General features: G+C 56.9%; 2 protein-coding genes across 3 annotated transcripts; one reads left to right on the forward strand and one right to left on the reverse strand.

The window, feature by feature from the left end:
* The first annotated feature begins 332 nt into the window (after window positions 1–332).
* ZNRF1 (zinc and ring finger 1) lies at window positions 333–18,844 on the forward strand. Its single transcript, XM_061468993.1, has 5 exons — window positions 333–1,284; window positions 17,420–17,515; window positions 18,053–18,158; window positions 18,262–18,352; window positions 18,726–18,844. The coding sequence occupies exons 1-4, from the start codon at window positions 840–842 to the stop codon at window positions 18,317–18,319; spliced, it is 705 nt and encodes a 234-aa protein (XP_061324977.1). The 5' UTR covers window positions 333–839; the 3' UTR covers window positions 18,320–18,352; window positions 18,726–18,844.
* Window positions 18,845–20,273: 1,429 nt separating this feature from the next.
* Window positions 20,274–23,843, reverse strand: LDHD (lactate dehydrogenase D). 2 transcript variants are annotated; one of them, XM_061468979.1, is made up of 11 exons: window positions 23,690–23,843; window positions 23,440–23,552; window positions 22,890–23,031; window positions 22,665–22,806; window positions 22,214–22,373; window positions 21,949–22,148; window positions 21,740–21,868; window positions 21,061–21,188; window positions 20,804–20,894; window positions 20,611–20,722; window positions 20,274–20,534 (listed from the first exon to the last, which is right to left on the reverse strand). In XM_061468979.1, exons 1-11 carry the CDS (start codon window positions 23,750–23,752, stop codon window positions 20,369–20,371), a joined length of 1,446 nt encoding a protein of 481 aa, XP_061324963.1. In that variant the 5' UTR covers window positions 23,753–23,843; the 3' UTR covers window positions 20,274–20,368. The 2 variants fall into 2 exon arrangements, with proteins under 2 accessions (XP_061324963.1, XP_061324962.1); XM_061468978.1 differs by having other exon boundaries at window positions 21,061–21,200.
* Between the last annotated feature and the right edge of the window lie 728 nt (window positions 23,844–24,571).

A 24,571-nucleotide genomic window follows, 5' to 3' on the forward strand; every position in this document is an offset into this window, starting at 1 on the left:
GGTGCACCGGGGGCAGCGCGTCCCCCGCAACCGGCGCGGTCTCAAGGCGGGTACGGCCCTAGCGCGGCCTGGCTCCCCCAGACCGCCTAGCTGCGGCGTCGTCCGCGTGGTTACGGTCCCGCTGCAAGCCCGTGGGGTTGAGGGCTCTGCTTCGTGGGGCAGTAGCAGAAGCGCGGTGTCTCCGTGCCCTCCAGGGCCGCTGCGGGGGCGCGGACGAGCGCAAGCCCAGGCGACGGGTCCGGCAGCATCGCAGGGGTTAAGGGCGGCGGGCCGGGAGAGCGGGAGGCCGGGGGGGTGGGGGAGGTTGGGGGCGGGAGCATGCGTGCTGCCGGCCTCTATTGTCTCCGGCGCGGCGCCGAGCACCCAGGCGGCTGGCGGCGGCCGGCAGCGAGGCTGTGGCCGGCGCAGCGTAGCGGAGTGGGGCCCTGCGCCCCCGCCGCCCCCAGCCGCCGCCACATGGGCCGCAGCTGATCGTCGCCCGGCTGCTCGGCCGCGCCCCGGGCAGGAGCGAGGCGGGCGGAGCGACCCGACCGGCGTCCACCCTCCCCTCTTCCCCTTCCCTCCCTTCCCCCGCCATCCCGGGCATCCTCATCCCTCCCCTCCGCGGCTCCGGAGCCCTCGGCGGGAACCGCCGAGGGTGACGGCGGCGGCGGCCTCGGAGCGCCCTCGCCCTTGCGGGCCCGGCGCGGGGAGGATGCCTGGGGCGGGGATGGGTTTTCGCCCGTAGCTCCTCTCGCTCCCCCCGCTTCCTTCCGCCCCCTCTCGCCTCCCGGGGGCGGCGCGGCCCCGTTCCCCGCGGGGGGCTGTCGCTCAGCTCCCTCCGGCCCTGCGGCGCCCATATGGGGGGCAAGCAGAGCACGGCGGCCCGTTCGCGGGGCCCCTTCCCGGGGGTGTCGACGGATGACAGCGCCGTGCCGCCGCCGGGAGGAGGGGGGGGGCCGCCCCCCTTCGGCCATTACCGGGCGGGCGGCGGCGCCGGCGGCGCCATGGGGCTGCGCAGCCGCTCCGTCAGCTCGGTGGCTGGTATGGGCATGGACCCCGCAGCGGCCGGCGCCGTCCCCTTCGGGCTGTACGCAGCGGCGGCGCGGGCGGCAGAAGAGGCCGAGAGGACCCCGGGCGGCGGCGGCGGTCCAGGCTCCGACTCCACGTACGCCCATGGCAACGGTTACCAGGAGACGGGAGGCGGTCACCATAGAGACGGGATGCTGTACCTGGGCGCCAGGGCCTCGCTGGCCGACGCGCTGCCCCTCCACATCGCACCGCGGTGGTTCAGCTCGCACAGCGGTGAGTGCCGGCTCCCCGGAACCTCCCCACAGCTTCCACTCCATCCATGGGAGCCCCGGCTCAGTGGTGGGCACGGTTTGCCCAGGAACGGGTTGTGAGGGGGGCTACCCCTTGCTTGGCTGGCTGCTCACCCCCCCTTGTGCTAAGCCTGAAGGAAAGACCTCCATCCCTTTCCTGGTACTGGGGATGGCGTCTGTGTCAAGGTCAAGGGAGGAAGGGGCTGTGAAGGCAGGAGGCTTTCTGTAAGGGAGGTGGTTTGACTGGGATGTGATGTGGTAGGTGTGGCAGACACGTATCCCCCCTACTTCGACTTGGGGGAAAGTGGTCTGAAGGTGCTTTTGCTGGAGCACTGGGTTTTTGAAGACCAAACCAAGCTCCTTATGCCTCTATTGAAGGTGCTTGCGGGTGCTGCTCAGGTATAACTGTCCCCATGCATTAGAAACCGGGAAAGGGGCAGAGGAAGCCTTTGAAAGCGATGTGTGGGATTTTCTTCCCCTTTGTTTCTTCTGATAAAGGGCCAGGGAGAGGCCAAAGCGGGTTTTCTCATTGAAGCCAGCTGGCACCATTGTGATGCTGTGAAGGAAGCAGAGGAGGAACTGCCTGCCTCTTTAGCAGGGCTGGGAAGCCAGCTAGGCTCTCTTGCAGGAAACATCAGGCTGAGGGGGGGGAACAGTTGCCCCCATCTTCACCCTCCTGGCTGGATCCTTCTCTGGGTGCTGGTGTCTAGAGAGGAGCTCTGGCTGTGAGCAGGGCTGTGTCACTGACCTAGTTTTGGCTGGGTACAGGGAGTGAGATGGGAGGGCCTCCCTTCCCATCATGGCTAGGGGGGAAGTCATTTCAGGGATGTCTCCTTGTGTTTCCTGGAATAGTCTGGGATTTCTCTCCCACCCGTCCCCTTTGTAAGCGCTGTAAGTGTTCTCCTTACATGACATTGTCTGGGAATTTCATAATACACTTTGGGACAATGCCTCATTTTCAGAAAGGATTGAAACTGAACCAATGGACAAGAACTAAGTGCAAAACAAGGCTTGTGGGGCCCATTTTCCTCCTTCCATCTTGGGATTTTTCCCATTTACCCAGTCTTCAGGGGCAACTCTTCTCAGTTAAATGAAAGCTATATGTCTTGCATTGTATCCTTAGTGGCAGAACACCCTGAGCAGGGTGCTTGCAGTCCTCCCTGGCAGATGGAGAGGGCTGACTGGCATGTGAGACCAACTGCTTCCACAAACTTTCTTGCTCCATGACCTTGTGCAGACTGTGCTGCTGCTCTGGGTTTTAAGCACAGATAGAAACTAAGGCACGGTATCCTTGCAGGTATTTCCCAAACCTCTGTGTGAACAAGTGCCATGAGGCCTTTTGCTGCGCCTGGCACTGGAGTGAGGAGTGTTCCATTGGAGAAACACCCTGGGGCTAAGCTGCACTTAGAGGTGGTCAGTTAGAGAGTATCAGTTACATTAAATGGTAGTTTTCAAGCTGCAATGCTGAGAGGCAAAGACCTGCTCATAAAAATAAACCAGCTGCAAAATGGAGTAAGCTTTTTCTGGCTGCTCAGGTTAGTACAATGCTGCTAAGTTAAAGCCAATGTCCTTGGAAGCTTGCAGCACAAGCTGTGGGAAGTGCTGCAGGAACTGGGTTTCTCTGGTGCCTCTTTTGAGGCCCTCTGAGAGTGAGCTATGCTGAAGCAACAGTAAAAGCAGTTCAGCCTGTGCTGAAGCCTATCCTGGTGGTGGTTCTTCCTCATTGCTAATTAATAGCAAAAGGAACGGAGGATGCTTAAAAACCATCCTGAAAAGTTGTTGGAGCTTGATAGACTTTTGCGTTCTTCCTCTTAGTGTAAGAAGTTAATGGAGGATTTGGAGGCTGAAAGGAAGAGGAAGTAAGCCACCTCAAGATTGCTAACATTCCTGCTAATCTCCTGTTGCAGCTGGTTAAGCTACAGCAGGGCAGGCAGGAGCTACTCGCTTCTCCCACCTTGCCTCCCCATTGATCTGCTCCTCTCATGGTGTGGAGCCACTCCATTACCCACTGGAAAGTGCTGAAGCAGCAGCACTCTAGTAAATGGAGAGGAGCTTTGACATTGCTGTGCCTGATTGTCTCTTCTTTGAAGGATGACTCAGGGGTGTGGGGATTAGGGGACCCGTTGACACACCAAACCCACTCAGCAGGATGTGTGCCTCGTGATCGCGGGGGTCTGCCCACATTGCTGTACTGCCTCAGGAGAGGAGTCCCCCCAGACCGTGGCTAAGAGGTCTGGAGAGTTGATCCTTGCCCTGCCTGCCCTTTCCTCTGCACAAGCTGGAGACCTGGACAGTGCTGATCTTGGCACATGGAGGAGGTTGTGCTCATGAGCTTGCTTTTCCAGGGGTACTGGAGTTTTAGGGTAGAGCCAGGAGCCTCAAAGTGCAGCCCGGGCTCTTTAGGGACCCTGGTGGGACAGCAAGGAGCCCTGGCTTAACGCTGGTGATAAGGTGCTGTTGTTGCAGCAACATGCCTGTGATAACAGGAGCATGCAGATAGGCTGGGCACCTCACCGCTCCCTTTATCTGTGGTGCTGGGCCCATCAGCAAGAACCCTTAGCAGTGAGCTGGGATGGGCTTGTCCTCTTTTCCTTGGCTAATCTTGACTCCTTTCCCCACTCTGCAGTGGAAGGCTTGCAGAAGAGCCAGGCATGGAGGAGAGGCCTGCTCAGAGGGAGGTTGGGAAGTGGTCCCTAGGGCCAGCATGTGCTGCAGCATCACTGTAGGGTCCTGTGTGTCATGACAGTCAGCAAGAAGAGCCCACTGCTGAATCCTCCAGGCTCTGCCACAGCTGCTGGGGTGCAGGGACAGCAGAAGCAGTTCTGTACTGGAGGCTTTCCAGGGTCAGGGATGGAGAGCTGCTGCTCTTAGGAATAGCAAAGCCTAAATGGGTGTTTTAAATGGGGTGAGTGAGGGAGCTCTGACCTTGCGGTGGAGCTTGTCCCTCCGCTGAGGCAACAGCACCTCATTTCCTGATGGGGATTTTCCCAGGTATGCCTGGATCCACGTGAGCAATGCAACTGCTCCAGCACCACCCAGATCTGCTCTGGGATCTCCCTGACTACCCAGGGTTTGGGATCCGCTTCCTGGCTTACATGGGTGGAAGATGACAAAACAACTTTTGCAACTTTGGAGTTTGCCTGTAGCACTTGACCCCATCTCTGTAGCTTCATGACCATTAGGACTTCTCAGCAAAGCTGAGGCTAGCAGGAAGAAGGGAGAAAAAGGAGATGCGTGGTTTAGTGCTGTATGTTTCCAGCTTTGTGTGGTGCTCTTGGTATCACTGATGTTACTCATCTTCATCAGAGGATCTCGGGGAGTTTGCAGAAGCTGCAAGTAGCTTAAAGTTTATCTGGAATTCCTTCTCATCACCCAAAGCCCTTGTCTGAAGTTCTAATAAGTCCATATCTCCTTTTCTGCTGGTTACCTAAGGGAAATGCCATCTCTCTGTGCTATCAGGAATGTCACAAGCTTTCCATGTACTGGCAAAACAAGCTGTTTGTTCTGGATGCTGGTAGCAGCAAAGTCAGGAGGTCTCCTTTGCCAAGGGAGCTGCTGTGTTCTCAGTGGTGCCTTGCTCAGAGCAGGAGGACCCACCCTGAGGGAGAGGGAAGAGTGGCTGGCACAGAGATTGCAGCATGGCTGCTGGGCTGTGTCCTTCTCCAGGCAGCTTTAGAGAGTGAAACAAGCTGGAAGTGCTCATTTAATAAGGGATGTGAAATAGGGATCACTTGTTGGAGAATGAGATGCAGGTCTATGTGAATGCCAGCGCTGGGCAGCCTTGGTCTCTCTGCCTGACTGGGTACTGTGGTATCCAGTACCCATGTCTGTGGTGTACCCTTGTTGTGCTCTGACAGCTTCGAGTCCTGAGCCTTTTCTCACTTGACAGTCCTCACTTCTGAGCTAGTCCTGCCATTGTGGTCTCCACCAAAACCAGAAGCCTTAATTCTAGCTGGCTAGTCAGCAGGTCCACTTTCAGCTGGTTTTCCTGACACCAAGTTTTCAACATGCAGATATTTTATGTGCGTCCCTCCCCTCTTACAGGTGCTAGGCCAGGGAAAGAGCATCCCAGGGTCTGCAGGAACTTGCCATTAATGAATCTATTTTTCAGAGGAAATTTCTAAAGAAGGCTGTCCTCAAGCCATCTTGCCTGGCAGTGTGGTCAGGTACCCACAACGTTGCCAGGCCTGTGGATCATAGATTTACAGAATGATTAGTGTTAGAAAGTATCTTAAGATTATCCAGTTCCAACCGCCTGCCATGGGCAGGGACACCTCACACTAGACCAGGTTGCTCGAAGCCCCATCCAAACTGGTTTTGAATGCTGCCAGGGATGGAGCAGCCACAACTTCCTTGGGCAGCATGTGCCAGGGCCTCACCACCCTCACAGTGAATAATTTCTTCCTTAGATCTAACCTAAATCTCTCTTGTTTAAGTTTGAGCCCATCACCCCATGTCCTATCACTACACTCCCTGATGAAGAATCCCTCTCCAGCATCTTTATAGGCCCCCTTCAGATACTGTAAGGCTGCTAAGAGGTCTCCAAGCAGCCTTCTCTTCTCCAGGATGAACAGTCCCAGTTTTCTTAGCCTGTTTCAAGGCACTGATGGCTCCCCAGGCTGGTGATATTCAGCTATTGGACTCCTTGGGTCTGAAAGGGTTGCTCTTCCACTTCAGCCTTCTCCGAGCCAGCTTCAGGGCAGCATACACCCTAGGCAAGAGGCAGCCTTGGTAAAATAAAGTACTGAATACCAAAAGATGGGGAAGTAGAAGGCAGCTTTGGTGCATACCAGGCCTGCAGCCTGGAGACGAAGTGTGTCAACGTTGGTGTTGTGTGTGAGGAGCCGGTGGCGGTTATCTGTGGTCTCTGCAGCAAGAGCTGCACTGCCTTGACTCCAGTGCCCTCCAAAATCTCTCGTATGCCTTGCCTAGGAGCCAGGCACTAATTGGTGTGGGTGCTAATGGCTTGGCTGGGCTTGCTCCTCTCTTAAACCTGTGCTTAAATCAGTTCAAGGGAGCCGGATGCCCTCTCCCCTGTCTGCAGACATGTGTTCCAGAGATGCTGAGAGGGATGCTCTTGTGCTCCCTGGGCTGACCCACTTCCCAGGCAGGATTGTCTTCCCAGCCCATGACTTAAGTTTATCCCATGCTGATTTGTTTTGCTGAGATGTTTGTTCAGGGACTGGAATAACCATAAAGGCTTATTTATTAATGTGCTCTTAGGGCTCCTGTGCTTCCTCTCTCTCATTTGCTGGCCGGAGACTCAATCAGCTGCAGACATCTTTGGTGGAGGAGTGGTACCCAGCCTGGTGCTGGGCCGAGGGAGCCATAGAGAGTCATGGGAAAATGCTGCTAGATGCTGAAAATTAATTTCAGGAGAAACACAGGGAAGGAGAAAAACCCACTTTGGAGGGAGGGAAAAAAAAGAAAAAGCCTTTTTTCCCCCAATGTAATCTCTGTGTGACAAATCAGACAAGCAGCAAAGACCTCTTTGAATAAATTCCCTCTGCAGGGACCAGTTCTGTGGCACCCCAGCCAGCTGGTGGGCAACCATGAGGCACATCACATTGCCTCTGCTGCTCATACACCGAAACCCCAGATGTGTCAAATATTTGGCTTTGATGTGACCTGGCTTTCTCCTGGTTCCCTTGAAAATTTAAATCAGTGATAGAACAAGGGACAATGGTTCAAACTTAAACCGGGGAGATTTAGGTTAGATATAAGGCAGAAGTTCTTCCCTGTGAGGGTGCTGAGGCCCTGGCACAGGTAGCCCAGAGAAGCTGTGGCTGCCCCATCCCTGGCAGTGTTCAAGGCCAGGTTGGACAGGGCTTGGAGCAGCCTGGTCTAGTGGAAGGTGTTCCTGCCTGTGGCAGGGCATTGGAGCTGTATGAGCTTTGAGGTCCCTTCCAACCCAAGCCACTCTGTGATTCTGTGATTTACACAAGTGATACTGTAAAGCAGCAGGCCCTGATGCAGAGCAGTTTACCTGCCTGCTCTGGTGTGGCTGTACATCAGGACACAACAAGCTTCTCTCTGTGGAGGCAGACCCATTTCTTCTTGCAGAGAAAGCAGGAGTGGTTGAAGTTAGACCTTAGATGTCTCCCCTGCACCAGTCCCACCAGGCAGCTTCCAAATGCAGGTGCGTCTGCTGAGCATGGGTCTACCCCTTGAATGCTCCTGTTGCTTCTTTGGGTGCTGCTTTGGTTGAACACTTCTGCCTCGGAGCTTTCTGGGGGGAGGCTGTCAGGAGGTGCAGCTGCAGGAAGCTCTACTGGCCTGGGGCCTCTTCTCATGCCACTGCACAGGGTTTCCCATGGGCAGAGCCCAACTGTCAGTGGCTTTCCTGCCCTGCCAGGCTTGGGCAGAGGAGGGGACTGTGGGCAGGGATGGATGCTGTTGGGGAAGCTGCAGTGCACCTCGAGGTGGAGCTGGCTCCTCTTCCCTCCTTCCCCATGGAGCTGAGCTGCTCTGGCCCATGTCAGCAGCAGGTTGGGGAAGTTCCTGGCTCTGTGCTTGTGCACACTGGTGCAGCTGTGGGCCTCCCATCAACAGCATGGAAATGAGACCATGCACCTTGTGCAACTGTCTAGTGGTGCTCTGTAGAGGAGCAGAGAGATGCAGTGGAAATATTTACTCTTTTGCTAGTTTTAGCAGAAATTCCCCAGGGCTGTATGTTCCCAGTGAGCCTTCCCACCTCGTTGAGGCTGTGATGAGTGTTGTGGCCACTGTTCCTGAGAGACTGTCGCCTAGCAGGCACAGAAATGGGGCTGGGATGGGTCCTGGTGAGGGAAACACAGTGGCACAGATGAAGAATTGCTCTGAAAGCTGCTCAGAGCTGTTTCCTGGCCCTAGCAGGCAGGACGGCGTGACAACAGTGGATATTTTTAGAGGCCAGCTGCCTGCAATGCAAGAGAAGGAAAGCAGCAGGCAGGCAGGAGAACTGAGTGATGTTTCCCCTGTCCTGCATCCCTGTCCAGCATTTTATTTTCTGGAGCTGCTGGCTTTAAGGAGTTTCCACATCCTCTATGCCTCTTTGCCTTTTGCTGCCTCAGAAGGCTTCATTTTCCCTCTGGTTTTCTCCATGGCTTCTCTGATCACAGCTCAGCAACTCGGTGGTGTCGGGGGCTCTACTCTTTGCAATGCAGCTTGGTGTAGTGGGCGTTTGGGGGGTTGGATTTTTTGGAGAAGTCTTTGTCACCAGCAAGGGAAAACCCACAGTTCCTCCTGCAGCCAGGGTAGTTGAAGTAATCCATTTGAGAGCTCTCCCTGCGAGGCAGTGGAGCTGTTTTGTCAGCAGTGCTGCAGGGGAATTAGATCCACCTTTCAATCCATCCGTCCAAGGCCTGTACATCTGTGGCTGGGGGAAATGAAGGAGAGGGCGTTGATGGCTTAGATTACTGTCTGCAGGGAGGTTGAATCAATGTGAACTAAAGTCAGTTTTGGGGCCTGATGTCTGTTAAGCTGGTGCCGAGCAGGATGGGAAGAGGCTGAGCACCCTCCCTGAGCTGCCTCGACGTTCCAGGTTATCCCTACCCGGATCTTGCTGCTTTGAGCTATTGTCCATCCTCTTATTTATTGCAGTATGGATTTCATAACCCTGGAAGTCTGCTGATTGCATAGATCTTACCCTTCCAAGGGTGGTTGTAGACACCTTTGATTTCTTTTTGCTCACCATATGAAGCAGACAGTACCCTGTGGCCAGTCCTGGGTGAGTGTTTCATGGGGAACTCTGCTTTCCAAGGTCCTGCTTAGCTTTGGAAGTGAGGGTGCACTGTGCTCCCCTGGGTGTTGCATTGGTGATTTTCCTTTCTCCTGGGGAAGAGAGAGCATGAAATCCACAGCTGGGATTTTTGTCACCTGCAGCCCCATCTCCCTCCTGCTTTAGCAGCCACTGGCTGCAGAACAGTTCCGCCCTTCCTGTGTTCAAGAGTGGCACATGTTGAAACAAAGGGGAAGCAGGAGCAGAGGAGATGGGACTGCCATGCAGAGTTGCTTCTCCCTGTGGCATGGTGCGCAGCCCATCCTGCCTCTGCTAGCAGGAATTGGCATGGGTGTACATCTGTGGCTGGAGAAGGGGAGCTCATGACTGGCTGGTCAGCTTGGTGCTGTTGAGCATCCCTCTCCTGCACCACACACAGCAGAGGCGTGTGATCATCCTCCAGGTCTACACCCTGCCTTTTCCCTTCCTGCTGTCCTGTTAGCTGGGAGTATTCACTGGGCATCCTTTAGCAATTCCACACCCTCCTGTGGAGCGGGGAGATGCTCTCTGCCATGCATCTCTTCCTAGCACACCAGGGGCAGCTGAGGTTAGGGCTTGTTCTGCAGTGTGCTCTTCCCTAGGGCTTTTTCCCAATGGTGTCTTTCTGTAGGAGCAACCAATGTTAACTGGCCCCCGGCATTTCCCAGCCATGTGCTGCCTGTGGCTCTAGTTCTGTGTGCATTTTATCTCTGTTTGCTGCCCGTTACATTAAAAATTGCTTTCTCTACCCTGGAGAGCAGTGCCTTGTGCTTCCCACACACCCCAGGGGTTGTGGGTCTTGCACTAATGAGAAGCAGTTGCCCCAGTAGCACCTGCCAACGTGGCCCAGGCATGAAGTGCCACAGGAGACTCTCTGCCCTGGAAGTGCTACCATGGGATGCCAAGGGAGGAGGTGTCTCAGGAACCAGTGGGATCGCTTCCCATCATTGCTGTGCTCTGCTCCCTCTGCCAGCATCACAAAGCCAGGACGTGTCATCATGTGTCTCTGGAGTGTCCCTTCATCCTCCCCAGCAAGACCAGCTGAAGCTGAGGCAAGACAGAGCCTTGGCAGCATAGAGGCATGAGTGTTTTGCCTCTATGGGAAGGAGCTGGGAGCTGCTGCATCACCCCACACAAGATCCAGTTGCATCTGGGAGTAGCTCAGGTCAGGCTTTTACACTTGAGCCTTTCAGGAGTTCCTCTGGCAGCTCAGCAGCAGCTGGAGCCCACAGTGGGGACTCCATGGGTGCCTCCCAGCAATGGCTTAGTCAGGAGTGACTCATGCCTGGTCCCCGCGTGACGTGACGTTTCCTCGCTGCTCCCTCACAGCCAAAGCATCCCAACTCTCCCTTTCAGCTCTGCTTTCTGAGTCTCTGTATCCCATTGTGCTGCTGGAAGTTCCCCTGTGCTCCTTCATTTGTGCACCCGGGACCTCCTCATGGCCCTGTTGGCTCTGTGCATCTTGCAGATGATTGCTGCCTGCAGCAGGGTTTGTGGTTGGGCTTCCTCATTTGTGCAAAAAAAGAGTCAGGAGGGGAAAAGCAGGTGCACAGGCAAACCCTTTGGAAATTCCCAGTGTGCCTGCAGGATCCCTCTCCTCTTCGGGCAGTGAATTTGAAACCTGGAGCCTCCCTCGAGAGGTAGGAAAGCAGTGCTGGGGCATCCCTGCTGCTCTTGTGTGCCATGAGATGGCCTCAGGCTGGTTTTGTGACTAGCAGAAGCCCTAAGCGAGCTTGAAACTCAGTAAATTCAAGCCCTGCGGTCTGATGTCAGGAGTCTAAGGTGTTAATGCCTTTGCTGGGCTGTTGCCCAGGACCCCTCTGCTTAACTTTGCTGTTCTCTGGGATGCTAAAATTAGCTTTGGGCTACACACTCTTCCTTATGAAGCCTGTTCCCAGCAACTGGGGGAGTGTTTCTGCAGTAAAGTAAAACTGGCAGGCAGGGTGAAGTTGTTTCTCTCATCCACATCTGGGGGAACTGATTCTGCAGCATAGCCTGGGCTATAGGAGGGAGATGCTCTCTACCTGTACCATAGGGTACTACACTACAGGCCATGCTGGAGGTGTCCTGAAAGGCTTTGGTGTGTCCATCTGCTGAGGCTTGATGGCTTTGGGTGCTCTGGAGCAAATGTCCCTGTGGGGTTCCCTCTCTTGTGTCTCCTGCCTGTTTCCAGTGCTTGGGCTTTCCATAGCCTCAGTATTGCGATCTGTTCTCCTCCTTCCTGTCCTCTCCCACCAGCTCCGTAAGAAGCCAGCTGGCTAAAAAATACAATAAAATACCTCTGCCTCCTGGCTCACAGCAAAGCAATCCTGGGCTGCTGCGACGTGATGCCACCCAGACCCTCTGCTCCATGTCCTGCATACTTCCTGCCCTGCATCCCAGCTGGAGCACTGATGCCTTTTCATCGCCGCTGCATCTCCTCTTTGTGGCTTGAGTTGGGTGGGAGCAGGCAGAGGCATCTCTAAAACCTCAAGTGTTAGAGTGGTGCTGGCCTTGGCCAGCTTCATGGCCCATGGCCCATCCCTGACACCCTTGGCTGGTGTGTGGCCAACCTGGTGGCAGATACGTGCAGCATGGGGATTTTGCCAGGAAGCCACTGTGAGTCAGGAACAGCTTGTCTTAGACACTATAAAACCTTGCCTTGCACAGAATCAGCTTCTTTCTGGGGTGTCTGCTTCACTTTACAAACATTTATTTTCTCCTGACTCAGTCTGCAACGAAGTGGTGGGGTGAGACGGGGATTGACCAGGACCATTTCTCTGCCAAGGCCCATTGGGCTTCATTCCAAGCGCTGTCATCTAAACATGTCCAGTCCTGGCTGATAATCGGGCGTTGGCTCATTGGCATCCCCCAGCCCTGCGTGCCTTCCATCCTCAGGAAAGTAGGATGTTTGTTTCCACCCTGGAGCCGACCTTTATGTTCTCCCACCTCCACACAGCCTTGAACTGGGAGAAAGGACACTCCTAGGGTTCTTTTCCAGAGCTGGCAAATGAGGCTGCTTAGGTGCTTTACTTCTTCCTGCCCATGTGTCTCTGCTTGTGTCAACCCTCATGCTGCACAATAATGCAGCATTGTCACCACATTCACCTGGCACCCTGGGCGCATGTTGGGCTTTGGCTCCTGCATCTACCCTGCTGATGCTGTTTCCTTCTGCAGAGGGAGGTGAGTTTGGGCCTGATTCTGCTGGGTGCCCTGGCGTTCAGGCACTCCATGCAAGTTCTTCATTGGCAGAGGGAGCATGGTCCTTGGTGGGACATGTCCTTGGTGCAGCTACGAGCTGCCTCTTTACCCCAGTGCAAGGCAGCATCACCAGTTGCATTGCTCAGAGGCTGATAGTGCATCACTTCCATGGTGGGTGATGCTCTCAGAAGAGGACACTCATGCAGCTCCTGAGCTACCAGAGGTACCCAAGTGCTGGAGATGAGCTCTGTGCACCCCATGTGCCATCTCCCAGTGTGCGCTCCTGTGACAATTGCTTTAGAAAAACAAGGAGTTAATTTATTTTCCAGGAAATGTGAGGTCTGAGTATCTTGGCTCTGCAGGTTTCCTTTGCTTGGCTGGTGAGTAGGACAACTACTCCGTGATCCCTTCCTTCCTGGGGCTGTGCTGCAGCCCACGAGGGGTAATGGAAGGGGAGGGGTCAGACTCCCTTCACCTCTCACAATTCTACATACTTCTCTGATTCAGATTGACGAACTGGGCCCATAGACATGTTTTTTCAGTCTTTCCTTACTCTGCAATCACTAGCATAGTTTTTTTAAAGATGATCCATCTCTTCCATCTTCTGCCTGATGCCAGTTCAGGTGGTGATGCTGGGGAAGCTGCAAGGAAGAGTTAGGATACCCAAGGTTTACAGGAGGAGTTGGGATGCTCAGGGTTTGCTCAGCTAGGAGAGGAGGCACCAGGGCCCTGCTTCAACTGTATGCTTGGACCATATATTCCCAGTGTTCATCTTGAGCTCAGACACATCCTGACCTGGTGTAAGCCAGCTCTCTTGGCCGGGGTCCCAGAGTGCCCTCTGGAGACACTGAGATGTGCTGTGCAGCTGAGGTTTCCAGAACCTGCACGGATGTCAGGCTGCCTGGGGCTTATCTCTGAGCTCTCTGGTACTCGGGTTGTCCGTTGGGGTGGTGGGTACAGACAGAGGGACCCCTCCTGGCGTGGGCACGTTCTGGGGATACTGCTATACAGAGGACTTCTGGTTTATCCCACTGCTGGGGATGCCTTTGAATACTACTCTGTGTGGGATGGGTTTCTTGTGCCTGAGCTGCTGCTTTCCCCTGCCTTCAGAGCGCATCATCCCCCACCAGCATCTTCCTCCCAGTGCTGGAGGTGCTGCTCCCTGTGTTTCAGCCATCTGCTAGTGACAGAGACAAGGTCTCCTGCTGCTGGAGTGATGCCAAATCTCCTGGTGGCCTTGTAGCCTGGAAATGTCTGCAGGCAGACCAAGTTAGCAGAGGGTTTGGTGAGTGAATGTGGACATGGCATGTGCATTTCTCTGTCATCAGGGATGTGCTTGCAGCTCCTGTGGATGCCATCTAGCCCATCCCCAAGGGGAGCAGCCACTTCCACTTGCAGGATGTGGTGTGGTTGACTCTGTTGTGCTCAGTGGCTTTCCCAAACTGCACAGATTGCTGTGGGCATCACTTGTAGAGACAAATTATGGGAATTTCCTGTCCCAGCTGTGTTTGAGATGATTACAGATGGATTGGAAAGGTGTCAATCCTACCACAGCAGCCTGTGTGGCAGTGCTTTTGGCACTTGAGGGTTAACCACAGAGCTTTTTCAGCTTGCATAGGATCTGCTGTGGGTTTTCAGAGGTTCCCAGCTCTGCTTCACCCATGTCTCTAAAATTAACCATGTAACCTTCCTAAAAATACTCAGAGGGCAGTAGCCCCCGGGGAGCACCAGCACTGCTTGCTCCCAGTTTCTAGACCGAGCCATCAGAGAGATGAGATCACCTGCCAACCTGTGTCTTGAAGCCCTGGAAAGCCCTTGGCTTTCTCAGTCTCCTGCAGGGTATGAGAGGCCACGCCTGGATCTGAACCTGCCTTTCTGGGCCAGCCAATTTCCCACAGCACCCTCATCTTCCTCACTGGCTCCTGGCGAGAGCTGGTTCCTGCCTGCACATCTCTGTGACATGCGGTGACTGTGCCAGCTTCGGGTTTAATGTACCGCAGGCAGGAGCATCACCAGCTGCCCAGGGTGCTTTGGTAAGGAGGAAGGCCTTTCCCAATAGCATCCTTAAGCCTCCCCATGGATGTGGGAGGCCCAAGTGAGGAGAAATAGCTGGGCCCTTCCTCTCTTTCCTTTCTTTTTCAGGCATGTGGGAGGAGGGTGAAAAGGGCTTGAGGAGGAGGGAGAGAGCTGAATTTTCCATGAGCAGCTGTCAAAATGTAATCTCCTGCATTGCTTGGGCTGGCAGCTTAGGCAGGATAAATTAACAGGGATTTTGGGGACCGTGGAAAATCCCATGTCCTGGAGGAGGACCGGCTGTGTGGGGAGCAGCCCTTTCATGTGCAGGACAAGCCCTGGGCCCCAGTGCCTGCCTGAGCCATAGAGGGATGCTCCAAGGCACTGGGCTCCACTGTCGGGTGTCCCCTGGCCCCACTGGGTTTTCCATCTACAACATTCCCCCAGAGGTCACCCGGAGAAGGGATGAGAGAGCCTGACCCCTTCCCTGCCTTCCCTTTCCCTGCGGCTCCAGTGAAGGGAATTCAAGCAGTTGCTTTTGTAATGCCAAATATTTGTGCCGACAGCTGGGGTGCAGGGTGCCCCCTGGGCCTGGGAACCTTTCCCCACTGGCTCTTCTCTCCTGCTCAGACCCAAGAACTGCTTTTTCATCCCCATCTCCAACCCCATCTTGTGAAATGCAGAGCCAGGAAAGTGTGCACTTGGCTCAGCCTCCAGACCCATGCAGCAGCCAGCATCCGTGTGTGGAGCACGTCACACATGTGCTGGGGTTTATGCCCAAGCCCCTCTGTCTGCACGGTGTCCCCACGTCCTTGTCACAGGGCCATGGTGGTACTGGGGGTCTCTGTCCCCTGCCAGCTGCCCTGAGAGCACCAAGGAGCGTGATGGGTGTTCATGCTGGCTATTTATAACTGTGCTAAAACTACCCCAGCCAGCAAAGAGGCCTGGAGACACAGCAGCAGTGCTCACCAGAGCCTGCGAAGGGCCCTGCTCTTTGTCTGGCTCCTGCTGCTGCATGCCCTGGGCTGGGTGGTTTCATCCAGGACCCTCTCCCTTTGCCCCGGTTGTGCATCTCACTGGATCCCTTCGGATGCTGCCAAAGCCGGTAGATCTGGGGCAGCTGTTTAAAATAACACATTGGCACAGAAAAAAAAAGGGGGGGGCTGAACAGGGAAAACGAGGTCTTCCCGTGTGGTGCACGGGGGCCAGTACCTCACCTCTGCAAATGCCTTGTCCTGACACCAAGCTGGCAGCTGGAACACCTTTCCCAAAGGAAGCCATTCACAGCTGCCCTGTGCCAGGGGCTTGCCACTGGGAACCAGGCCCCAGAGCTTTCCCGGTGCTGGGAGACCATCCTCCTTCAACCAGGATGGGTTCAGCCAGGGACAGGCTGGCTGCCAGGGGGGCTGGGTGACAGGAAAGGTGTCTCGCAAGGGGAGGCTGGTTGGGTCTTGCAGGAGGCAGGCTGGGAGGCCATCTGAGCCCACTCTATAAATACACCAGGCAGATAAACACTTGGGAGGAGGAAAAAACCACAACTATTTCAGCTAATGGGCACTGCTGCCACAAGGTATAAACCGGTCAGGAGTAAAATTAGGCTGGAGAGGATGAGGCAGGTTGGGGCTGCTGCCCCCATGACTCCAGCTGCCGGCATGGCTGTAGTGTGAACAAGACTGGACTCACAGCAGAAACCACATGGCAAAGATGTATCCCTGCAGTGACACCCTGCTGGTGGGGGCTCCCTGTCTTAGCAGGTCCCTATAGAGCCAGTCCCGTGCTATCCATGACTCCCATCCTTGCTGTGCCCTCCCTGGGAATAGCCATCCTCTGGAGGAATAGGAGTCAGCATCCATATCCTAGCCTTTCATCCAGGGAGCTGGGAAGTAATCTGTATTTATCAGTGCTAATAATGAGAGCAATTATCCTGGCTGTTTGCATGGTAGAGGTCTGAGCTGCCTACCCTTAAAGCCACCCTTAAAGCCACCCACACTTTCTCCCTTCCAAGAAGCAGAAAATATGCACTCGCCACATCCACGTGATGGCAAACAAGAACCTGATTCATCCTTAGATAATTTGTGTATGTTCCTCTCCTTTCCTGAGAAGCCTTTGCATATATATGAAGAAAGCTCTTAAGCAGCGCTGCAGTCAAACCTGATCTGCTTTTAGAAGACAGGTCCTTAAATTACCTTCTCCCTCTCTGCAGGCAGGGAATTGATAGATATTCTGGTGCAAAGCCATGGTGGTAATGGTGGCACACGCATTTGGCTGCAGCAGCTCAAACTCTGCTGCGCTGGGCAGTGACAAGCTGCATGGCCTGGAGCAGTGGGACAGCAGGAGTCCTGGGTGGGTGACCTGCAGGGCTGGGTGGGGTTTAGCTTCCTGTGAGTTTGGGGTTTAGTAAACCTGGGTTTGGGGCAGCTTGGCTCGGCAGCGCTGGGGATGATGCCATGGCAGTCTGTGTGGCTTGAGCTTGTGGTGGCACCAGTGGGATACCCTGGCACAAGCCAGGCTCCATCCTCATGCCCAAGTAAAGATGCAGAGTAGATTTGGCCAGCTTCATCCAAAAGACCAAGTCACCAGGCAGGGCCAAAGACAGGCTGGGACATCAGCCCGCAGGGTCCCTTGCTCCTGGAGCTTGTGCCTGGCATTGGAGGGGTGAGCACCCACCTCACTCCTGCCAGAAGCTGGATAAAGCAGCAGTGTTGTCTCATGGCTCCAGCCTCTCAGTGCTCTGCTGCAGCCCTACAGCAAAACCTCCTTCCTTGTAGCTCTCCTGGTTCACTGTGGCAGCAGGGACATCACTATCCGTGCACTGAGACGTGCCCCTACCCTTGCCAGCTGTGGGTGCTTCATGCCCCTGGCTGCTCCTCGCCCTTTAAGGCCCGGCAGCAGCTGATGCCCACGTGTGCTCTGCCTTGGCACACTCCTCATGCCCTCTGCGCGGCAGGCACGGGGACGGGCAGCTGTCCCCACGCTCGGGTGGCTGTCCCTTCTCTTGGGTGGCTGTCCCCCATGCTGGCACTGCTGGTGGCTGGCACAGGATGAGTGGGTGCCCCACGGGCACTGCGTGGGGTCGGTGCCACCATGCAGGCAGCAGGTGAGGGGCTGCCCGCTGCCGGGATGCAGGATGTGGGATGGATCCTTCTGTTTCCCTCACTAAGGGCTCTTCTCTCTGCTCTCCCTCCAGGTTTCAAGTGCCCCATTTGCTCCAAATCGGTGGCTTCTGACGAGATGGAAATGCACTTTATCATGTGTCTGAGCAAACCTCGCCTCTCCTACAATGGTAAGGGCCAGGCTGCGCAGCGGACACAGTGTCCTGCTGGCTTGGGATGGCTCTGGGCAGGCTGGAGACACTGCAGGCTGCGCAGGCAGGCGGCTCAGCTAGGCTTGCCAAAGGGCTGTGCTCCAGCGGGATGGTGCAGCTCACAGCCCTGCTCAGCTCTGCTCCCCTGGCATGGCTAAGCCTCACTGCTTGTGCCTTTGGGACACAGCCCCCTTCCCACGTTGCAGAGTGCTGTGGCCAGAGGGACCCATCTTGGCCAGGTATCCTGCCTGTGGTAGGGGATGTGTGTCCTCCTGGGCTGGCACTCAGGAGGGTCGTTGCTTTCCTCCCCTCCTCACTGGCAGTGAAGCTTACTGAGCTGAGCACTGGTCCTGCATCTCCCATCATCTTGATGCTGGCTTGCTACTCTGTGGTGCTCTTTGGAAGCCCCATTCTGGCTGCCTCCGCCGAGGTGGCCGTGGGCTCCCCTCCATCCCAGGAGTGGGAGTGCCGCTGCAGCGGACAATGTCTCACCACTGCCCTCTCGTCCCCTCCTAGATGACGTGCTGACCAAGGATGCTGGCGAGTGCGTGATCTGCCTGGAGGAGCTGCTGCAGGGGGACACGATAGCCAGGCTGCCCTGCCTCTGCATCTATCACAAAAGGTACCACGTGGGGACCAGGGGACACAGCCAGTTGGGTGGCAGAGGGGTAAGGGGACAGCCTGTGGTTCAGCAGCACAGTGGTGACATGCTTTCCTCTCTGCAGCTGTATAGACTCATGGTTTGAAGTGAACAGATCTTGCCCGGAGCATCCTTCTGATTGACCTGCCGGGCATGCTTGCTGATCTTTCTCTAAGGTGAGCCTGCGGTGGGCTGGTCAAATTAGGCTGGGTATTAGGAAGGAAGGAATTCCTTCTCCCAAAGGGTGGTCAGGCATTGGACCAGGCTGCCCAGGGCAGTTGTGGAATCACCATCCCTCAAAGTGTTCAAAACCCGTGTGGATGAGGCCCTCAGGGACATGGACTAGTGGTGGCCTTGGCAGTGCTGGGCTGATGATGATCTGATGATCTTAAAGGTCCTTTGAAACCCAGTTGATTCTATGATTCTATGATTTTCCTGTGCTGGGTTTAAATCCTGGGCCAGAAGGGGAGGATGGGTTGGGTCAGGGTGGGATAGTGGGATATGGTGGCTGTGGCTCTCACCTGGGATCATGTCTCTCTGCCTTTGTAGGGCACCTTGCTATACCTGCTGTACCTCCTCTCCCCGTCCTCCCTGCCCCGCCTGGAGTTTTGGGCTGACTTTAAATTCCTCAAGAAGACAAAAAAATAAAACCCAGAAACTTGAACCCATTTGGGACAACAGTGATTTTTTTATTATTATTATTATTATTATTATTATTATTATTATTTGTTTTGTTGGGGGTTTTTTTTTTGCTTTTTTCTTTTGTTTGTTCTGTTTTTTTAAATGAAACAATTTAAAATAAAGAACCATCCAGAAGACAAGTGTGAGACCAGCAGAGCTACCTGCTCTCCCCTCCACAGCCGCTGGTCACCAGGAGAGCTCTGCCTACCAGGGAGGCCCTCGGCCGAAACTCTGCCATGATGTTTGGCTTTTCACCCCAAAATGAAAGGGAAACTGCTGGGGGAAAGCAGCTGGCCAAACGGAGCATGCAGCATTCTTCACCAGCAGCCTCCCGCCCGGACCTGCCGCGGGCCCTGCTCGGTGTTTTTGCATTGACTCAACAGGAATTTTCTCTCTTTTTCCATCTCCCTTTTGGAGTTCTCCATCCCAGGCCCAGCAGTGTGAGATGGGGACTTCTGCCCCATACTGGGAATGGGGACAGTGCTCCCCCATGCCGAGCCGCAGGGGTCTATCAAAGTGTTTACAATGAGTAACAAAAAAAAGGGGAAAAAAAGAAGAAAAAAAAAAGAGAAAATGGTAAAAAAGAAGAAAAAAAAGAAAAAAAACAAAACAAAACAACCACACTGAAGTTTCGTGTTGACTGGCGTGTTCTTCGGTTTGAGCTTCCCTGCCCCGGTGATGTTTACAGACTGGTCACTCTTTAACTCAGCTATAACCACTCAGAGACTGGAGAGCCGCAGCATCCCACCGCCTCTCTGCCACCCCTCTCCGGGCTCCTCTTGCCAAAACTCCTCCTCCCTGCCGTCGTCCTGGAGTCAAACCCTTGCGAGGGAGGGGACGGTGAGGTCCCCGATGGCTCTCCTCAGCCCCCCCTGGCCATGGGGGTGGCTTTGCCAGAGCTGCCAAGATGGAGCCAGTTGCTGGCAGTTCCCCCCCAGCCCAGCCCAGCCCAGCCTATCCCATCCTGTCCCTCCCAGCGCGGCGGGTGTGTTTTTGTTGGTGAGACCTCCGCTGCTGGTGGCCGTGCCCTGCGGGAAACCTTTCTGTATTTATATATTAAAAACAAAGGGGGAAAAACAAAACCTTCAAAGAGTTCAGAGCCTGGGGGGAGCTTCCTTCATTAGTCAAGGTGTTTTGATATGGTATTAAAACAATGTTCAATAAAATAATCACTGTTATTTTATTTCACTGGCTTTCTTGGTGAAGCAGAGCGTGGTGGCAGGCTTTCCCTGTCTTCACCCCTCCCACACAGCCTGGACAGCTCTCAGTCCCACAGAGCCCCACAGCACTGGGAAGGGGTTAAAGTGGGACCCCACCAGTCCCCCAGCCTAGGGGTATGCACTGCTTAGGGCAGGGAACACCTGAGGATGGGACTGGTGTCCTGTCCCCCTAAAAAACATCACAGTGCATGGATGCTGTGGTTGCAGAGGAGTTTATTGGGGGTCCTTGACCCACAAGGGTGGGGGATTTGGGGAAGCACAAGGGGTGTCAGCCCGGTGCTGGTGCCACTGTCAGAGCACCTTGCCGGGGTTCATGAGGTTGTTGGGGTCCAGCGCAGCCTTGATGCTGCGCAGGGTGTCCAGCCCCTCTTGTCCCAGCTCCTCCAGCAGCAGTGCCCGCTTGCCCAGACCCACGCCATGCTCCCCAGTGCAGGTCCCCCCTGCTGCCAGCGCCCGCCTGCAGGATGATGAGGTCAGGGGATGGGGAAGTCCATCTCTCCATCCCCAGGTCCCTGGAGCGTCCCCATCCCCACCTGCCTAGGCGTTCAGCGAAGGCATGGACGCGCTGCGCCTCGTTCTCATCCTGGGTGTCAAAGACGAGGATGCAGTGGAAGTTGCCATCACCCACGTGTCCCACCATGGGGCCTGCAGGGGACTGTGGGTCAGGTGGGGTACAGTGGGGAGGACAGCAGTCCCCCAGCTGACACCCCCCCCTGCCCCACTGACCGGTGAGGCCAGAGTCCTGCAGGTCCTGCTTGGTCTCCACCACCACGTCGGGCAGGCGGGAGATGGGCACGCAGACATCAGTGGAGTAGCCCTGGGCCAGGCAGGATACAGCAGTGGCACCACAGCTCCACAGGGCACTGTGCCCCAGGGCAGAGCAGTGGCACCACAAATCCATGAAGGGCTGTCCCCCAGGGCAGAGCAATGGCACCACAGCTCCATGGGGTGCTGGTGCCATTGTCCCCATGCCTGTCCCTCACCTGGCAGCCGGGCCGCAGTGCCAGGGCCGCGTACCAGGCATGGTGGCGCATAGCCCAGAGGCACTCACGTTCCTCCAGCTCTTCCGCCCAGGCCAGGCTGGAGCCGCCATTCAGCCGCACGATCTCCTCTGCCAGGAGCACTGGGATGAAGTGGATGGGACACGCAGCACCCCCAGAAATCCCAGTCCCCACCCCGGGCATCCACCCCACACCCTGGGACACCCATGATCCCCCCTGTCCCCTGCCCCTGGGTCCCCCAGCACACCCCTGCCTGAGGAGGTCTGTACCCATCCTTCACCTTGGAACTCCCCAGTCCCACAGTCCCCAACCTGGGCACCCAGCCCTGTTTACCCTGTCACTGGTCCTGGGAACCTGTCCCTCTCCTCAGGACAGCCCAGGCTTGGGACAGGGGACCACATCCATGGGACCTCCAGAATGCCAGTCCTAGGCTCCGGGCACCCTCACTCTGATGACACCAAGGTTCCCCAATCCCTGGGCCTGGTCACCCATTCCTTGCTTCAGGATGTACCTGGCTCCCCATCCCAGGCAATGGACACCATCGCTTGCCCCAGAGCCATACTGCGGCCACCTAACACTGTCCTTCATGCCAGGACATCCCTGGTTCCCCATTCATTGCCCCTGGGCACCTGTGCCCACCACGGCCCTCAGCCGAGCCTACCTGTTTGCTGCTGCTGCTCAGCCAGGCCATGCCTGGAGCTGTGGAGCTCCAAGAGCAACGTGGGGGCCACCGGCAGCTTCATGTTGCTGAAGCGGCCGCAGGCACCCGCCATCACCTCATCCAGGAACTCTGACAAGAAGACAGCATGAGCCCTGCCATGAGCACTCGGACCCCCAGCCCGAGTGCCAGACCCATTCCCTAGCACCCACCGATGCGTGCCACGGGCACGGCAGCCTGCAGGACCTGCACGGTGCAGTCCACGGCTGCCCGCACAGTCGGGAAGGTGGTGGCTGTGGCAACGCTGGCCTCAGGCAGTGGGTGCAAGCGCAGCGTGGCCAGTGTGAGGAAGCCCAGGGTGCCCTCGGAGCCCACGAACAGTGAGGTCAGGTCGTAGCCGGCCGCCCGCTTCCTGTGTTGGGCTAGTGAGCGGGTGCTGGTACAGTCCGCACCCAGCCCAACCCCCCCCATGCCCACCTGGGCTGGCGCCCAGCGCCTGCGGTGTGCAACAGGCGCCCATCCGGCAGCACCACGCGCAGGTTCAGCACGTTGGGGCGCATGGTGCCATAGCGCACTGCATTGGTGCCTGAGGCGCCTGTGGCTGCCATGCCGCAGAGTGAGGCGTCCGCGCCAGGGTCTGTGGATGGGATGGCACGGAGTGGAGATGGGATGGGCAGCTGGCATGGGGACAGAGACATAGGATGTCCCCATGAGACCCCGTGCTCTGCCCAGCCCTGTGCACCCCTGGTACCATTGGGACCTCGTGAGATCATGGCACCCACTCCCATGTGGACACTTCTGGAACCACAGCACCTCAGTGGTAAACCCCACCCTTGTGGTCACAGCACACCCACGGGCACCCCCAGCACCCCAGTGCCACCATCCCACCCCAGACAGCCCCCCGTCTGTTCCCCAGTGCCCACATTACCGACAGGGAACCAGAGCCCGGTGCCACGCAGGTAGCTGTTGAGGGCCTTGCGGGTGACGCCGGGCTCCACCGACACGGAGAAGTCCTCGAGGCTCAGCTCCATGATGGCGTTCATGTGGCTCAGGTCAAAGCAGACACCGCCCTGCCATGGGGCACCGCAGGGGCTGGGCACAGTGGCACTGGCAGCCCTGGGCAGGGACCGGGGAGGGGTCTGGGGTTTTGTACCTGTACGGCATTGACGCCACCCTCCAGGCCTGTGCCAGTGCCAAAGGGCACCATAGGCACACGGTAGCGGTAGCAGAGTGCAGCCAGCTCCTGGACCTGCCCCACTGCGTGCGGCCACACCACGGCGTCCGGAGGGGCACAGCTGGGGACAGGAGCATTGCTGCCACTGCCCCCCCTCCACAACCCTCACCCCACAGCCCTTCCACCTCTCCCCCAGCCTCCTCCCCGTGTCCCTTCTTCCTCAATCCAGACCCTTCCCCCCATTGCTCTTCCCCTCCAAGGACCCTCTCCTAGGGCTTTCCCCCCCATATGCCCATGTCTCTCCCCATGACCCTTCCCCAACCCCAGACCCTTCCTCTCTCCAGTCACTTCCTCTCCCATGCTCCCAGCCTAGATCCTTACCCTTCCAAAACCCCTCCCTTCCCGATGGCCCTTCCCATCCACAGTGCTCTTCTTCCCCTCAGACCCTTCCCCTCCCCATGGCTCTTCCCCTCTCCTAAAACCCTTCACCTCCTCAACCCCTTCCCGCGGTCCCGGCCCAGGTACCTACACGTGCATTGACTCGTCATGCCCGTGTTGCTCCCGCACCGACATGGCCGTGGAGACGTTGGGGGTCCCCACCACGGCCCTCAGGGCCTCTACGAAGTCTGGGGGCAGCGGGGACTGCGGGGGGGAAATGAGGGTCCGACCTGGGGGCCACGGGCCCGGGACCTCCATGCACAGCCGAGGGCAGCGCGGTCACACCGAGATCCCTGTCCCGCCGTGTCCCATGGGACCCCCAAGCCCCTGCTCGGCCCCACCTTGGAGCAGTAGCTCCGGCGGCCCAGGGCCCGCCCCAGCCCCAGCACCCGCCGCAGGGACATGGCGGCTTCGGCCACGACAGGAGCGAGACCAAAGTGCGACTGGACCGAGACAAGAGGGAGACGGGAGCAGAGCCCTTGCCCCGCCTCTCCCGCCTCCGCCGCCGTCACCGCCTCCTCGGCGTTAAGGTGGCTCCGGCTGACAGGGCCGCAGCGCCGCTACATGGGTCCCTCCCTCCCTCCCTCCCTCCCTCCCTCCCTCCCTCCCTCCCTCCCTCCCTCCCTCCTCCCTCCCTCCCTCCCTCCCTCCCTCCCTCCCTCCCTCCCTCCCTCCCCTCCCTCCCTCCCTCCCCTCCCTCCCTCCCTCCCCTCCCCTCCCTCCCTCCCTCCCGGTGAGTTTCTCAGCCTCCCGCGCCTGCTCTGCCCGCAGCGGCAGCACCGGGTGTTCCCGCAGCTGCTCGGGTGTCCGGGCGCCTGGACACGACCGCCGGACCCCAGCCTGCGTTCCCGCCGGCGGCACCGCCACCCAAGGCACCGGGGACCATGCAGGGCCCGATGGGGTTCCTGAGGAATGGTCCTGTGTGTCTCGGGCTGTCAGCCTCTGGGGCAAAGAGAGCAGAGACGCATCGGGAACTCAAGGGCACCCCAGGGAGGAGGAGCAAGCACCAACCGCAGGGACAGATGGGTGCAGGGTTACCCCAGAAACCAAGGTCACTCTAGGAACCATAGGACGCTGTTCTGGTTTCGGTTGGGATAGTCAGTTTTCTTCCTGGTAGCTAATACAGTCAATGGCTGCGGGCCGAGGCTCGGGACACCGGAGCAGCCGCAAGACACTCGGTGCTGCCGGTGTGGGCCGAGCAGGGCAGGGGCGGGATCTGGGGG

This window comes from Pezoporus flaviventris, unplaced genomic scaffold (assembly GCF_033815535.1).
Source record: "Pezoporus flaviventris isolate CSIRO_AGI_PZ_B2104156 unplaced genomic scaffold, CSIRO_AGI_Pfla_v1 ptg000054l, whole genome shotgun sequence".
Taxonomy (NCBI): Eukaryota; Metazoa; Chordata; class Aves; order Psittaciformes; family Psittacidae; genus Pezoporus; species Pezoporus flaviventris.